Source organism: Cetorhinus maximus, chromosome 1, assembly GCF_964194155.1.
Source record: "Cetorhinus maximus chromosome 1, sCetMax3.hap1.1, whole genome shotgun sequence".
Lineage (NCBI taxonomy): Eukaryota > Metazoa > Chordata > Chondrichthyes > Lamniformes > Cetorhinidae > Cetorhinus > Cetorhinus maximus.
In genome coordinates this window covers 158,611,444-158,628,421 of record NC_135879.1, presented here as the reverse complement: position 1 = coordinate 158,628,421, position 16,978 = coordinate 158,611,444, and the positions used below count along the sequence as shown (strand labels likewise).

At 40.0% G+C, this 16,978-nt stretch overlaps 2 protein-coding genes across 6 annotated transcripts in view; one reads left to right on the top strand and one right to left on the bottom strand.

The window, feature by feature from the left end:
* The window catches only part of trim23 (tripartite motif containing 23), a 270,598-nt gene that overhangs the window by 78,668 nt on the left and 174,952 nt on the right, over positions 1-16,978 (bottom strand). The gene's annotated exons all lie outside the window — the stretch shown is intronic.
* The window catches only part of trappc13 (trafficking protein particle complex subunit 13), an 84,504-nt gene that overhangs the window by 22,597 nt on the left and 44,929 nt on the right, over positions 1-16,978 (top strand). For all 5 annotated transcript variants that reach the window (XM_078548818.1, XM_078548809.1, XM_078548798.1 and 2 more), the window contains exons 2-5: positions 3,722-3,790; positions 6,573-6,672; positions 10,760-10,844; positions 12,180-12,307. In XM_078548818.1, coding sequence (XP_078404944.1) covers positions 3,722-3,790; positions 6,573-6,672; positions 10,760-10,844; positions 12,180-12,307 — 382 coding nt within the window. The remainder of the gene's footprint in view (positions 1-3,721; positions 3,791-6,572; positions 6,673-10,759; positions 10,845-12,179; positions 12,308-16,978) is intronic.

Below are 16,978 nucleotides of genomic sequence, written 5' to 3'. Positions count from 1 at the left end.
AGATGCATAGTTAAAAGCAGAAATCTCCATAGGGTGTGCTATTGAAGTACCCTACCCTTGTCCCCAGCCTGAAATCCAAAAATTACTGAGCTAACGGAAACTTGCCCTTTTAAGCTTTTAATCTCGTAAAAAGCCTTGAAAAAATACACCGTTTTAACAATGCACTAAGATTATAAATACTGCTGAAAAATTTCCCTTACCCTGGAAAACTAATTTTATAATTGTGAAATGGCAGACTTATGATAAATTTCACATTTTAAAATGTTTTTAAAGTTTGACGTTTGGCTTCTACCTTAATGCCCTTTGTATGTCCCAATCAATTTTTTCAGTCTCTAAAAATTTAATTAAAATTGAAGGATCATCTGTGCATTTTACTTTCTGGTTTGCTGTCTGTGAGAATACTCCAGTGTGATTGGCTGCTTATCCTGCTTGATCACATCACTGTTGCTGGACCCCTGAAGATCCGCTTGACTTGGCAGCAGATTCACCTGACTTTGAAAAAGATTAAATCCATACCACAGATCGCTAGATCTTCATGGACAGCTTTCTTTAAGGTCAGTGTTGAGCGCCATTACTTCATTCCTGACAGCAAATTCCAAGTCCATAAATCAAACTTATTTAGATGACTGCAGTAACAACCGAGATATGGACATCCACTAAGAGTAAGTTGACTGTTGCACCAATGTAGTCCTCACTGTACCCAAGCTAGTGTACACCATGCATTAAAAAATGTTCAGTTTGTTACCTAGGTTCCCTGCCCTAGCCAAGCTTGTTTGTTCATTTAGACAATTGTAGCTTAATTTTAACGAGTGGTATACAAGCTTTAGCGTGTGCTAATGATCTTGTAATTGGCTTTGTAAGGACACTGAATACAATTTCTCAGTTGCTATTTAACTTATCATTCGGAGGAATCTTTTTCTTGCCTTATCTTTGTGTTGGTGGTTCCTCACTTTTTACCTCCTTTGGTTATGTCTTTGGTCTACTGCACTATTTTTCCTTTTTTCCCTCTCTCTGAGCTGAGTTGTAACAGGTTTGGATGGGAAATAGATTAGGAAGGCGGGATCTGACGGTTATGGCCGGTGTTGAAGCTAAGTACATGGAATGAGGGAGGAATCTAGCCAGAGCCACAGGCCGATTTTTTCTGGTCACATGTAGAGTGGAGCACAGGCAGAGCTGTAAGCTGAGCTTATGAAGGCACAGGAAAGCAGGTGGGGCAAAACTTCACAGCACTTCCTGGTTTAAAAGAGTAACATAATAGGAAAAGTAGTAGGCCATTCTGCCCTTTGAGTCTGCTCCATCATGGAAGATCGGCCATGATTGTACTCAATCTCAATTCCACCTTCCTGCACTATTCCCATATCTCTTTAATTCCCTTTGTACCCAAAAACCTATCAACCTCTGTTTTGAATATAATCAATGACTGAGTATCCACAGGTGTCTGGAGTAGAGATTTCCAAAGATTTCCAATCCTTTGAGTGAAGAAATTTCTCTTCATCTCTGTCCTAATTGGATGACATTTTATTCTGAGATTGTGACCTTGCTGTCTAGATTCCCTGGCCAGAGGAAATTCTTCCTCAGTATCTACCCTGTTAAGCCCCTTAAGAGTTTTATATGTTTCAGTAGATCACTTCTCATTCTGTGGCAGCCATCTATCTCGTAAGACAGTGGTTTGCGCCATAGTGGTCAACTGTGTTACGCATCGCCTTGCGTGACTCAGGAGCCCCACTCGGGCATGGCGGTCTCACTCAGGAACTCCACTCGGGCATGGCGGTCTCGCTCGGGAACTCCACTCGGGCACGGCGGTCTCGCTCGGGAACTCCACTCTGGCATGGCGGCCTCGCTCAGGAACTCCACTCGGGCATGGCGGTCTCGCTCAGGAACTCCACTCGGGCATGGCGGTCTCGCTCGGGAACCCCACTCGGGCATGGCGGTCTCGCTCGGGAACCCCACTCGGGCATGGCGGTCTCGCTCGGGAACCCCACTCGGGCATGGCGGTCTCGCTCGGGAACCCCACTCGGGCATGGCGGTCTCACTCGGGAACCCCACTCGGACATGCGGTCTCGCTCGGGAACTCCACTCTGGCATGGCGGTCTCGCTCGGGAACTCCACTCTGGCATGGCGGTCTCACTCGGGAACTCCACTCTGGCATGGCGGTCTCGCTCGGGAGCTCATTCATGTCACTCCTACTAGTGCTATTGTGGACAGGTGACTTGATGTGGCCAAGGAAGTAACATCCTCTTCATCTTCCTTCACCACCAAGGTGCTCTGTCAGAAAGGCAAAGCCAGAATGTGTTCCCTTATAACACAATTTATAGAAATTTGGAAACACATTTGAACAGAAAAAGGGTACAGGGGAAAAAGTAGAGAAATGGGATTTTAATTCTTCAAATTTAGATGTTTGCCATCACTGGTATAGCCACGATGGGACGACTTGACTTTGTGTGCAATTTCTGTTTGCCTGTTAGTTTTTAAGGTGACACTCCATACAAAGGGTGTGGTGTTATCTCATTGCATCACACCATTTTTATAATGTCATTCTTGACGTGGGCATTTATTCCCTGTCTTTAGTTGCTATGAGCAGGTGGTTATGGTGGGCTGTCTTAAACACTACAGTCCATGGCAAGGCTTGAGTGGCTTTCTAGGCTACTGCAAAGTGGAGTTAAGAGTACACCACATTTTGTGGGACCGGAGTCACATGTAGGCCAAATTGTGAAAAGACAGATTTCCTGCTCGAAAGGACATTAGTAACCCAGTTGAATTTTTGCAATAATCCAGCAGTCTTTTGGTCCCATATAATGATATGAGCTTCTAACCTTTTTCCTATGCTTTTCTTAAAGGAATTTAAGTTCACATATTGCCACGGTGGGTGGGCTGCTTGTAATTGCGTTCTCTAGATTATTAGTCCATACCTCTGGATTGCTAGTAACATAACCATTACGATGCAGCCATGTGGAGTATACCAGTGCTGTAATCAACAAAATCACAGGACATGATTCTCAAAACGCTGGTTAAAACTCCAAGAATCATGTGTAATAGAAAAGGAATTTTACTTAATTAGTCACTTCATGAGGTTAGTTTTGCCTTAATAGGAATGAGAAGAGAATTTAGAACTCTGTCTACCTTTTCTTGGTTGATATGTATCTGAGGAGTAGGCAACGATCAGTTAGGAGATAATCATTTCACTGTGAATACATGTTCACCATGCTTGAAAAGCAAATGCTAGCAAGATGACTGATATAGTTAATTCAGTGACTTCGTGTTATGAAGGGACATGCCAAAACATTTGTGTGGATTTCCAATGATAGCATATTTGTAGTTCACCTTTGGAGTAGCTCTACAATAGTCAAATAATACTGTAACTTCATATACTCCTGAAACATGTATTTAAAATTTCTGCAAAATTCAATTTTATAGACAAAAATATTCATAATTTACGAAAGATTTGCTGTATTGATTTTTTTGTTGAGTAAAACTTTTGAGATATGGCAAAAGCAGGTAATTGGTGTTAAAGTCAGGATTTAATTTAATAACGGAACAAGCTCAAAGGGCTGAATGGTCTGCTCTTGTTCCAATGTTCAATAATACTGTATCTTAACAGTAGTTGATGCCTAGTTAAATTGCCTAATTGTATTGTAGCTAACGCTGTTTGATTTTTGACTAATAATTTTGAACTTGCCATTTTGACTCTATACTATAATACTTTCCTAATTTCATATTATAGTGATGAGATTAACCAAACCGACGTTGTTTACCAACCTGCCAGTGACCTGTGAAGATAGAGACCTGCCCGGTGAGTCTGGATAATTCTTTAGACGGTGTACTATCATTTTAGATAATCAAAACTGTTAATATGCAGCACTTCCCATCACGAAGCGTGATCTGAGTGCTGACTGTTATTTGGTTTTCCAGAGACCTTTTGCTGACCCAAGAGCTTTTAAATATTTATTCCTATTCTTTGATAGGCAAATAGTCTATATGCATAAAATTCTACTGCCTCCTTGTACTAGAATCTCAGGCAGTGCTGGTTTGACCTAAGCATGATAGAAACGGGTCCCTTCATATCAAGTCTATTCTACCGGCTTTGCAAAAGTTTTTGTAAAATATATACCCGGAAAGTATCGGGCAAGAATGGAGTGACATCCATAATGCCATTTTGTGGTGTATTTTAGAGACATCCAATGCTGCTAAAATCAGCTAGTGTAAGACAGGACAGAAACCTGCTTGGCTTGTTTATTTTTAGGCTGCTGGTTTTGATTGCAGTTGTTCTGGTGATGTTAGACTCCATCGTGAGTATTCCACTGGATGTTTATCTAGAATTTAGAGCCAGAGCTCCAGTCTCCATTCGCTGGGATTGTATGGAGTGGGGCTTCAACCTTGTAGCACAAGAAAAAGGCGAGAATGCTCCCATTAAGGTAAAAGCTCATTCTGCCTAACCACCTTTCTGAAATAGACTCCTTCCCGACCTGTTCTTGAAGTGTATTACTTGCTGCACCACCTGTGACAGTGGAGGAATGAAAATGTATACAAATATTAATTTCAACTTCACAGCTGTTTGCATGCCATCTCCGCACATCTAGATGACGATCTCTGTGACCATCTCTACCTTGTCGCCTCCAAAAAATTTTTTTGCAAAAATATACTTTATTCATAAAATATCTAAAAGAACATTACAAAACATTTCTGGTCATTACAGAAAGTGTAATAATATTCAGATTTTCTACATAGAACATGTTACATTTTGAGGTGCTTTAATACAATTTTGATGCATGTAGTATTTTCTATACACATCGAGTGTGAGACATACAGCCCGAGGGGATCTATACAATTTCCAGCTCGTTGGTGCACTATGGCTGAAAAGTCTTGGGCAGCGACCTTTCCCTATTGTGCCTCTGTGATAGCTGCCACAGGTTTTAGTGCGTCCCTCAGCATGTACTCCTGGGCCTTGGAATGTGCCAGTCTGCAACACTCTGATGTGGACACCTCTTTGCACTGGAAGGCCAAGTTTCGGGCAGACCAAAGAGCATCTTTCACCAAGTTAATGACCCTCCAGCTGCAGTCAGCGTTTGTCTTGGTTTGCGTCCCAGGGAACAGCCCGTAGAGCACAGAGTCCTGTGGCACGGAGGTGCGTGGGATGAACCTCGACAAAAACCACTGCATCTCTCGTCAGACCTCCTTTGCAAAGGCACATTCCACAAGGGTGTGGACAACGGTCTCTTCCCCACTACGGCCACCTCGTGGGCAACATGTAGAGGGAATGAGACTCCGCACATGTAGGAAGGATCTGACTGGGAGGGCCTTTCTCAACACCAGCCAAGCAATGTCTTGAAAGTTCTGGCAATGGGGCATTCTGCCACATGACTTTTGACAGTCTGCTCAGGGAACCATTCAACAGGATCCACCATCTTCTTTTCCTGCAGGGCCTCTCGGATGTTATATGCAGACCGCTGCCTGATGGACTTGTGATCAAAGATGTTTTTCTGCATAAATTTTTCCACTAGGAATAGGTGGTACGGCACGGTCCGACTTGGAGTGTTTTGCGGCAATGTGGCCAGATCCATCCTTCGCAACAGCAGGGGACAGGTAGAACCTCAGCACGTAGTGACACTTGGTGTTTGCGTACTGAGAGTCTACGCACAGCATGATGCAGCCACACACAAAGGTGACAATCAGGATGAGGGCGATGTTGGGCACTTTTTTGCCCTTGCGGTTTGTACATGGTGTCGTTGTGAACACGGTCCATTTTTGACCTCCAGATCTTTATCTGAAGATGGCTTGGGTGATCGCCACAGTGCAGGAGTGAGGAATGAGCCAGACCTATGTCACATACAGCAACACCAAGAGTGCCTCACACCTGATGACCAGGTTCTTATCTGCAATGGAGAGGGAGTGTCGTTCCCATGTGCCCCAAAGTAACCTAGCTCTCTGAGGCCTGGACACAAACTTTCCCAGTCCTAACTAGTGGTCAGCTGTTCCATTCCTTTGCTCCCTTTAATCGGTTTACTCGCTACTGCCTGATCTATGCAATGACAGCACGCCCATCTGAGCCATTATTTAGTGTTCAATGTTTTGACCGTTTTTACGGCCCACATCTGCAGTGTATCCTTCAGTCATTTTCTTCTTCCCCTCTGCTCCCCCCACCCAAGCTGCCACCTCACAATTATTCCTCTTCCCCACAATTGTACACTAATGGTCACTATCCTAAGCAGTACTGTAGTGCCCACTCACTGCATTCTTTGCTCTGCCTCACTGAGTAGGCCAAATTGTCTATGTGAAAAGCAGTGAGGCTGCCCTCTGATTTGCCAGTGACCATGGCCCACACCCCCCGCTCCCTTGCACCTATTCACATGAGGTTGAAAACCAACTACTGACTCTAATACTGACCATCCAAATCTTCTTCTCTTCTCCCTCCCATGTTAAATTGTCTTTGAAAGCTGAGTTGTTCAAATATTGGGGAGATCTCTTTCCTGAATCTTTGTATTTTTTTAAAAAGTACTTTTTGGTGGAAAGCATTCAGTTAATATAAAAATATATTCTGAAAACAAGTGCCAGTTTATGACAATTTTTTACCATAGGAGAACTTTTCAGTCAACTAATGAAGGACGATCCCTCTACAGTTAAAGGAGCAGAGACCTTCATGTTGGGGGAAATGCTGACTCTCCCTCAGAACTTTGGGTAAGAATTCCTTAATCATTTACATATGTTCTGTCATTTAGGCATACATTTGTCACACTCTCTTCTCTCTCCTCTTTCCCCTCCACCAAGCACTAAACAAAAATGGTCACGGAAATGGGAAAGTATTGTGAAATCATCTTTTTCGGGGAGGGTGGGAACAGAATTCTGAAGGACAATTCAATTCGTTCTTTTAGACGAATCACTAGTCTTTTAATTTTCACAGGCTTTGAGGATTTTTTTTTCTTCATTACCCCATCAAGAAGTCTGTTTGAAGAAGAACTTCCCAACATTAGTCATAAATTTAACTTTGTTCCTTTGAACCTGTGTCTCTTTACCTTATTGTCACTTACTGTGTTCTAAGTTTGCTTTTCTATAGTGGTTATTGTCTGTTCTTCCTCTCATCCCACCCCCCATCCCATCCCCATTTCCTTTCAAAGTTGAAAAGCTTGTTCTTTTCTGTTCTAGATTGTTGTCTGATGCTAGGCATCAGTCTTGTGGCTCTATCTGGACGGCCTGTGAAGCTAATACCTCTCCTGTGACTTGGTTACCAGAATACTATGCAGTTTAAGTGATAAAATTGTGTGACAAATTTTAACATTACAAATAATAGTTGAGTTGTTACTACTTGCTGTGTGAAGAATGTATATAATCTATGGGAATAAAATTCAAGTGCTAAAACATTATTCCCCTTAGCAGGGATGTGTGTATCTTTGGAGGGGATAATGAGTATCATTGTTGGTTTTTAACCTGGGAAGCTTGCGGATATGCTCTCTTTGTCTGATGATGTGGTGCAAGAGTATAGTGAGGAATGTGTTGGAAGATCCTTTTTTTTGGTATTTAGCAGACATTCAATTCTTCAGCCCTTCACTGCATCAAAGAGAAACTGCTGTTACATTAAGTAAGTACTTAATGATGAGCAATCACCAGACATATGACAGTTGATCAGGCTTGTGGTTATGATCTTGGAGTACCCTTGGGGGAAAAAAGTGGTCAGAAGGGCTGGATTTGTATTTTCTTGAGGTTAAGAAACATAAGTGGTGCCAGAGGATTGGAGGACTGCCAATGTTTTACCACTGTTTAAGAAGGGAGGGAGAGAGAATCCAAGTAATTATAGTTCTGTTGAAGAGTCATACGGACTCAACGTTAACTGTGTTCCTCTCCGCACATGCTGCCAGACCTGCTGAGTTTTTCCAGGTATTTTTGTTTTTGTTTTTAATTATAGACCAGTTGACTTAACTTTAGTTATGGGCAAATTATTGGAATCAATTCTGAGGGGCAGTAAAACCTTCATTTAGAAAGGCATAGATTAATCAAGGAAACTCAGCATTGACTTGTTAAGGGAAGGTCATGTCTGACGAATATTGAATTTTTTGAGGAGGTAACATATAATGTCGATGAGGGCAATGTGGTAGGGATATGGTCTACATGGATTTTAGCAAGGCTTTTGACAAGGTCCCACATGGCAGACTAGTCAAAAAAAAAGCCCTTGGGATTCAAGAGAGTGGCAAGTTGGATTCAAAATTGACTTAGTTCCAGGAAGCAAAGGGTAATGGTCAACGAGTGTTTTTGTGACTGGATGGCTGTTACCAGGGTTCAGGATTTGGCCCCTTGCTTTTTCTAGTTTATATCAATAATTTAGACTCAAATGTAGGTGGCACATTAAAGAAGATTGCTGGTGATACAAAAATCATCCATGTGGCAGTGAGGAAGAAAGCTTTAGACTGCAGGAAGATACAGATTGGTCAGTTGGACAAAAAATGGAAAATGGAATTCAAACAAGAGAAATGTGAGGTAATGCATTTGAGAGGTGCAAAAATGCAAGGAAATACACAATAATGGGAGGATACTGAGTAGTGTGGAAGAACAGAGGGATCTTGGAGCGTATGTCCACAGATCTTTTAAAGGTACGGGACAGAGTGATAAGGTGGTTAAGAAGGCATTTGGCATGTTTTTCTATATTAGCCACGGCATAGAATATAAAGGGAGCTTATGCAAGAACATACAACACTAGTCAGACCACAGCTTGAATACTGCATTCAGATCTGGTCGTCACAGGCAGAGAGTTCCATGTCCCTATCATCCTCTGGGTGAAAAGATGTTTCCTAATCTCCCCTCTAACTTCCACCAATTTCTTTAAATCTATGTCCACGGTTTCTGATCGCTCCAAGGTAAATAGCTCATCCCTCTATCTAGGTCCCCCATAATTAATTACCTCAATTAAGTCACCCCCCACAGCCTCCTCTGGCCCTCAAAAAAGACAACTGCAGCCTGTCCAATCGTTCCTCACTGCTAAAATGCTCCAATACTGGCTACATCCTTGAATTATGTTATTAAATAGGAGAACTAATTCTGGTATCCATTTGGGTCTTGGTTTTACCACTTATACTGAGATTACAGCATTTGTTTGGGTTGCTTTTACTCTTAGCGTAAAGATTTTATTTGTGATATTTGCCCTACATTTACTTTCTAAATTTCCATTTTTGCCCTTTAGTTAAATAATGCAATCTCTATTTATCTTATTTATGCACTTAATATTTCATGTAATGCATTGAGGTTCCACCACCCCGCCTTCCTAGGATATAAAGTGTAAATTTCTTTGATTCTTCCTCATAGCTCATCATTTTTTTTTTGGGACTTCTGTTGTTCTTGCTTTGTATCTTTCCAATTCAAGTATATTGATTTTAGACTAATATATAATTCAGTCAAAGCCGTTTTTTGATTTCATGTCAACTGTCAAACTTTCTGAATTTCCAGCTAATCAATATCCTAAGGAGTTCTACATCAATTTATCTGTAACACTTTCAAAGGAGTTGAAGTTCATCAAGCATGATCTGCACTTTGCTAAGTGCATCCTGGTTTTTGTTTTCCTAGAGTTTTTGATACATTAGTATGCCTTTGGTCTGCTTTTAGTTTAAGTTCCATTATTTGAATTTATTATATTAAGCTAATGACTGTGTAATTGCCTTGGTTAGTTTTGTTGCTCTTGCATATGTGTAGGTGCTATGTTTACCTGATATCCCAGAGAACCACACTATAACTTTGTAATCATTCTATGACAGTAGCTAGTGTCCCACAAATTTCCTCTGGAGTCTTCTTCAGCAGCCAGAGATATTGATCATTTAGAAGGCCATTTTTCTTCATGACTACCTGTTAACTCATCTTTTGTTCACAAATGCACCACATTAAATGTTGTTAAAATGCGTTATGTCACTTGACAGTGACGTCTATGGTGCACATTTATCTTCCTCCGCAACTGAGACACAAAGTTTGTTGCATATTATCTTGCTAAACAATGGAGAAAAATCTGAACAAAAGTAAGACTGATTAAACCATGAATTTAGGATAGGATCATTGCTGGAATTTGGATGTGGTTTCTTTTTAACACGCTTTCAAGTTCCAGTGATGGTTATACAGCAAGGAACCCTGAATTTAATTAGTAGTTTTTGAATAAATGAAACCTGGATTTTTGCTTATTGCCAAGTACATATGTTTTCAATGTTTATAATTACAAACAGGAAACCAGTCCCTATATTTCCTCTTTCCTTTCTCCACTCCCTTAACCTGGCAAGGGCTTAACAGCTTTATGTTCCCGATGCCAGTCATCCCAATGACTGCTATTCATGTGTAGACCAGCAGGTGGTTCTTCTACAGGGGTGAAAATTGATACTGCTGTCTAAAATCAGCTAACTCGGTACAGATCAGGGAATTTGAGTGTCTAGTCTCTATGCTGAACTCATTGGTTTAACCAACTGAGTCAAGGTGGGGTGGATGGGTGTTAATAGGAAAGTGATATATGTGAAAATTCTAACTTGCCACATGATGGCAGAGCATTAATTTCACATTGAAGTAGAGTACAGTTATAATAAGAGGAGCTAAACGTAGCAGACATTAAGACCATTCCTGTTTTCAGTTTTGAAAAATTGTCTCCTAGAAGTTCACTTGTATTCAAATGCTATGTGCGGCTTCTTCTTTGAACTCTGCTATACATATAATGTGCATTATTTGGGTTTATGCTACTTTATTCAGTGTGCACCTTATGATGATGTCTAGAAATATTGATTGTTCGTCTTACATTTGTCTTGGGCAGGAATATTTTTTTAGGTGAAACCTTTTCAAGCTACATCAGTGTACATAATGACAGCGTGCAAGTTGTTAAGGACATCTTGGTTAAGGTAAGGCAATTAATAATATGCATCTGATTCACTTGCAGAAAAAGCATTTTCGTGCAGGTTTCAATTTATTTTCTTCTGGCTAGTATAAAAGGAATTTTTCGGATGGTAATGAACAAATTCCTGTGTTGTCACCAGGAGTGACATTTTTGTACTATTCCCACTAGAATCAAAAGCACTTAGAAGTGTAATTATAGGTTTGGCCCTTGCAAGCTTGGGTTATGTCTGGAGAAAGCATTTTGAACTGCACAATCCTGTGGTATATTACTGGCAGTGACTGGATAACTACAGCCCCGTTCCATCTTGCATCAGTAACTGGTGTGGTAAATCAAGGAAATTGACCATTAGCAATGAACTTGAGCATTGCTTGTATGAAAATAACTCAAATAAATGTTCTGTTGAAGGGTCATTCGGACTCGAAACGTTAACTGTATTCCTCTCCGCAGATGCTGCCAGACCTGCTGAGTTTTTCCAGGTATTTTTGTTTTTGTATTGATCATCAATGTGTTTTCGCAAAGTTAAATACAAATATGGTGAGATCCAGTCACCCCAAAAGCTCAAGCTTCCGAAGAAATTTACGATGCCCCTTCTCCTAAATCTGCGTCTTGCATCTTGATTGACTCAAATAAGTATCCCAATTTCTTGAAATAATAGTGAAAGATCGTGAGGCTGATTCCTAATATCAGAGAATGGAGTTATAAAGAAAGTTTAGAAAAGCCCATTCTTTTCCCCTGAAATACTTTATATAGCTATTTAAGAAGCTCAGGGTAGAAGAAAGAATAATCAGGAGCACTATGTCAAGTTAAAGGTCACAATAGAGCATTGGCTATAAACTGATAAAAGACCTTTGTTATGGTAATAGAGGCAAGATCAATGGAATATTTCAAGTGCTAACTGAGTGTTTTGCTGGAGAAGATAATGGGTTTCTCCAGAAAAAGTGAGCTTGATGGACCAAATGACCTTTTTCTGTTCATCTGTTTTGTTCTGTCTTGATCATAGGAGCAATTTTAACTTAAAGCATATAAGATGAACAAGAAATGTTCAAGATAGTACAAGAAGCATTTGCAATTGCTAATAGTAGCCGTTTAGGTGCAGATTTCAGATGGCATTGTTTCTCATTCCCCAACTCCTGCTGTGGATTTCTAAAGCTTTCCTTTTTTTCTTTTTTGGCCTTTTCCCTTCCCTCCACTGCTGCACTATGGCTGTTTGGCCAAGAGTGCCACTGAATTGCTTAGCCGAGACCTATTTCTGCCACAACTTCTCAGAAATTCTGTGGAGGAGGGTTATATAAAGCAAAAAGCTACCAAATTTTTGTTTACCTCTTTTTTTCAAAAAAAGGCTGACCTTCAGACCAGTTCTCAGCGTTTAAACCTGTCAGCTTCTAATGCCGCAGTGACTGAACTTAAGCCTGACCGTTGCATCGATGACGTGATTCACCATGAAGTGAAAGAAATTGGAACGCACATGTAAGTTCTGTTTTTCCATTTTTAAAAAAAGACTGACAAAGCACGCATCTAAGTAGTCATCTAATGACCATAGGTACAAAAACTTATGCTTCTTTCACACACTCAAAAGAACAAAACTTAAAGCATAAGTGTGAAACTGCAGGAATATTCTGCTTGAGTGCCCTGTCACTACATTATTCTGTGGGGAAAGCTAACTTCTCGCATCTCAGACAATTGTAAAATATTGTACACTGCACCCAGTAGGTAAATGAAAACTCACTTGTCACTTTAACAGAAGTGCAACACACAACTAAAGATGAATAGTGGCACTATTAGTTACTCTCCTATTACTTTGTCATTATTCAAAAATTAATTCCTTCGTAAACAAGCGCAATTTTCATATCAGAAACTCGCTTTTCAATGGTTGCTTCCAAAACCGATATGCAAGCATAACAATTATTACTTTTTGATTTTTAAATTAAATGCTCTAAATTTAATGGAAAACAAAATATTTCTGAAAATTGTAGTACCATTGAATTTTGATAAGTGGACATATGGCATAGAGTGCAGGAGAAATATATAGCGTTTCCCCTTCACCTTATTGTGATCTCAACCAAACTGTTCAGAAGGGAAAAACGCAGGGCATAGATTAAGCATCTTCCTATTTGAGGGGTTGGTTGAAAGGATCAATATTGGAAGACAAGCTATTGCATGACTGTTGTCCCTTTCCTAGTAACTAAAAGCAACATTGCAGAGTCCAGGCAGAAGGCCGCTTGCCCTTTTACTAGGTATCCCAATGAAAGTAGAGCTAGAGGAAAAGGAAACTGTCCGTTCCAAAAGCAAATGTACCTTTACTTTTTATCGTCTCCCTTTTACCAAAAAGTAAGATTAAATTGACCACTGATCCCTATTTCAATTTAGCACGAGAAAGAAACCAATATATTGTTTCTAGTACTGACCTGGACATAGCATTTTTCAGTCTGATCGGATGTTCATGTTGCTCTTTTGGAGGATTTTGTAGTTAATTTTTAGGCATTCTTTCATTGATCATACAAGCAATTTATTGAGTCAAATGGTCCTCTCTGTTGCTGTTACATGCTGTTACATTCAGTTTATTGTACAATGGACGATTGTTACTGTCTTTAGTTGTGAAAATGCAGTATGCAGTTTGTGGATCCACATTGAATCATCTTTTTCAAATTTTCTGGTTGAATCATATTTTCAAAGTTACAAGATACATTTCATGGAATTTGAATGTTGCTCTACTATGAACTAGATTAAATAATTTTCTGGCAGAACCAGTGGTATAATCCAAAAGCAATATACATTATGTTTGGACCACCACAAATACTTTTAGAATAATATTGAAGGTGGATGTATTCCCTGGTTAATGGGAGCTTGTTTACTTATGGGTTGTTGAAATGTTCTTATCTATTGACATGTAGGCATAAAAGTAAATGGAATTGGTGGAAATATGAAATACTAGATTTACATAGTAGATCTATCAATATCTGGGAGGAAAAAGGCAATTCAGTGCTTCATGCTGACAGGTTAATGTTTAGAGTGTAGGTGCTTCTTCATAATTGGAAATTGGGACATGAGCAAACCACTTAGCAACAGCAATAACATCGGGGGCGGGGGAGAAACAGTAGGTTAAAGGGAAAAATCTTTTTTTTCAGATACGCAGTTGTGTTGTGTATTTACAGAACCTGTTTAATGTTGAAAATGGTTTGTAAGTACATAGATCTGCTTACATTTATATAATCGAAAAAAAATTCAAGTATGGGAAAGAAACATTCAGCCCATGGGATCTGTTCTATCCAGTTTCTTAACTAGCAAATTATTTCAACAATTTTTTGCCCTTTTGAGTGAAAATAGACTCCTATATCAGCATTATTCATTGCTAAGTGCCGGCATAGCTCAGTTGGTAGCATTCTCGTCTCTGAATTACAAGGTTTTCTGTTCCAGCCCCACTTCAGGATTTGAGCACAGATATCAAGGCTGGCACACCAGTACAGTACTGAGGGAGTGCCACATTCTTAGAGGTGCTGCCTTTCAGATGAGATGTTAAACCAAGGATCAGTCTGGCCATTACAACATTGCTGTTTGATGGAGCTTGCTATACGCAAATTGGTTCCCATGTTTCCTATGTTATAACAGTGACTACACTTCAAAAGTACTTAATTGACTTGAGTGTTTTCAGATGTCGGTGGTGATGAAAAGCGCGATAGAAATTCAAGTTGTTTTTTACCCCTAATTTATATTTATGTCCTCTGATCCTAATTTTCTAATTTGTGTTTGAAATAATCTGGATTAATACCTTATTTTTCATAAAATGTCTATTATCAAGTGAGGTTTTCTAATTTTGCTTCTGGCTTATCCTTTTTATACTAAGGATCAGTCTTGTGACCATAAAATGTTGGAGCAGAAGTAGGCCATTCGGCCCATCAAGTCTGCTCTGTTATTCAATGAGATCATGGCTGACCTGATAATCCTCAACTCCACTTTCCTGCCTTTTCCCCATAACCCTTGATTTTCTTACTGATTAAAAATCTGCCTATCTCAGCCTTAAATATACTTAACCTAGCCTCTACAGCCCTCTGCAGTAAAGAATTCCACAGATTGACTACCCTCAGAGAAGAAATTGCTCCTCATCTCTATCTTAAATGGGCAACCCCTTACTCTGAGATTATGCCCTCTGGTCCTACACTCTCCCACAAGGGGAAACAATGTCTCAGCATCTACCCTGTCAAGCACCCTAAGAATCTTTTATGTTTCAATAAGGTCACCTTTCATTCCTCTAAACTCCAGTGAGTACAGGCTCAATCTTTCCTCATAAGAAAATCCCTGCATACCCAGGATCAACCTAGTGTGAACCTTCTCTGGACTGCCTCCAATGCCAGTATACCTTTGCTTACATAAGAGGAACAAAACTGTTCACAGTATTCTAGGTGTGGTCTAACTGGTGCCTTGTATAGTTTTAGCAAGACTTCCCTATTTTTATACTCCATTCCCTTTGAAATAAAGGCCAACAATCCATTTGCCTTCCCTATTACCTGCTAAACTTGCATGCTAGCTTTTTGTGATTCATGCAGGGGGACTCCCTAATCCCCCTGTGCTGCAGCTTTCTGCAGTTTTTCTCCATTTAAATAATATTAAGCTTCTCTGTTCTCCCTGCCAAAGTGCATAACCTCACATTTTCCCACATTATATTCCACCTGCCAAGTTTTTGCCTGCTCACTTAACCTGATTATATCCCTCTGTAGTCTCTGTGTCATCCACACCACTTACTGTCCCACCTATTTTTGTGTCATCTGAAAACTTGGCAATAGTACATTCACTTCCCTCATCTAAGTCATTAATATATATTGTAAATAATTGTGGCCCCAGCACTGATCCCTGTGGTACTCCACTAGTTACAGGTTGCCACCCTGAAAATGCCCCCCCTTATCCCAATTCTTCTATTAGTTAGCCAATCCTCTATCCATGCTAATATACTACCCCCAACACAATGGGCTCTTATCTTAAGTAGCCTTGTGTGGTATCTTATCAAACGCCTTTTGGAAATCCAAATATACTACATCTACTGGTTCCCCTTCATCTATCTTGCTTGTTACTGCCTCAAAGAATTATAATAAATTTGTTAGGCATGATTTCCCCTTTCATGAAATTATGCTGACTCTGCTTGATTATATTTATATTTCTAAATGCTCTGCTATTACATCCTTTATAATAGATTCTAACATTTTCCCAGTGACAGATGTTAAGCTAACTAGACTATAGTTACCTTTGGTTACTAAGGGTTACATTGGCAGTTTTCCAATCCTCTGGGACTTTTCCAGAATCTAAGGATTCTTGGAAGATTACTACCAGTGCATCCACTATTTGTGTAGCTACTTCCTTTACTATCCTAGGATGCAATCCATCAGGTCCAGGGGACTTATCAGCCTTTAGCCCCATTAGTTTATCTAGCACTTTTCTCTAGTGATAGTTATTGTATGTATTTCCTTCCCCCCCCCCCCCCCACTCCTTTATGCCCCTTGATTATTTAGTACTTTTGGAATGCTATTAGTGTCTTCTACCGTGAAGACTGATGCAAAGTATTTATTCAACTCCTCTGCCATTTCCGGGTTTCCCATTATTATTTCCCCAGCCTCGTTCTCTAAGGGTCCTATGTTCACTTCGACCTCTCTCTTCCTTTTTACACATTTAAAGAAGCTCTTACTGTTTGTTTTTATATTACTTGCTAGTTGACCCCCCAAAGTTTATTTTCTCACTTTTTAAATTATTTTTTTGGCCATCTTTTGTTGGTTTTTAAAACTTTCCCAATCCTCTGGCTTGCCACTAACCTTTGCCACATTGTATGCTTTTTCTTTCCATTTGACACTATCCTTAACTTCCTTGGTTAACCATGGTTGGTTTATCCCCTTCCTAGAATCCTCCCTCCTCACTGGGGTGTATCTTTGTTGTGAGTCATTAACTATTTTCTTAAACACCTACCATTGTTCATCAACTGTTTTTTCCCAGGCCACTGCACCCAACTCTGTCCTCATTCGTTTGTAATTACCCTTATTTAAATTTAGCACAGTTGTCTCCGATCCGAGTTTCTCACCCTCAAACTGAATGCTAAATTCTACCATTTTATGGTCACTGTTTCTGAGGGGATCTTTTACTCTGAGATCATTTATTAAA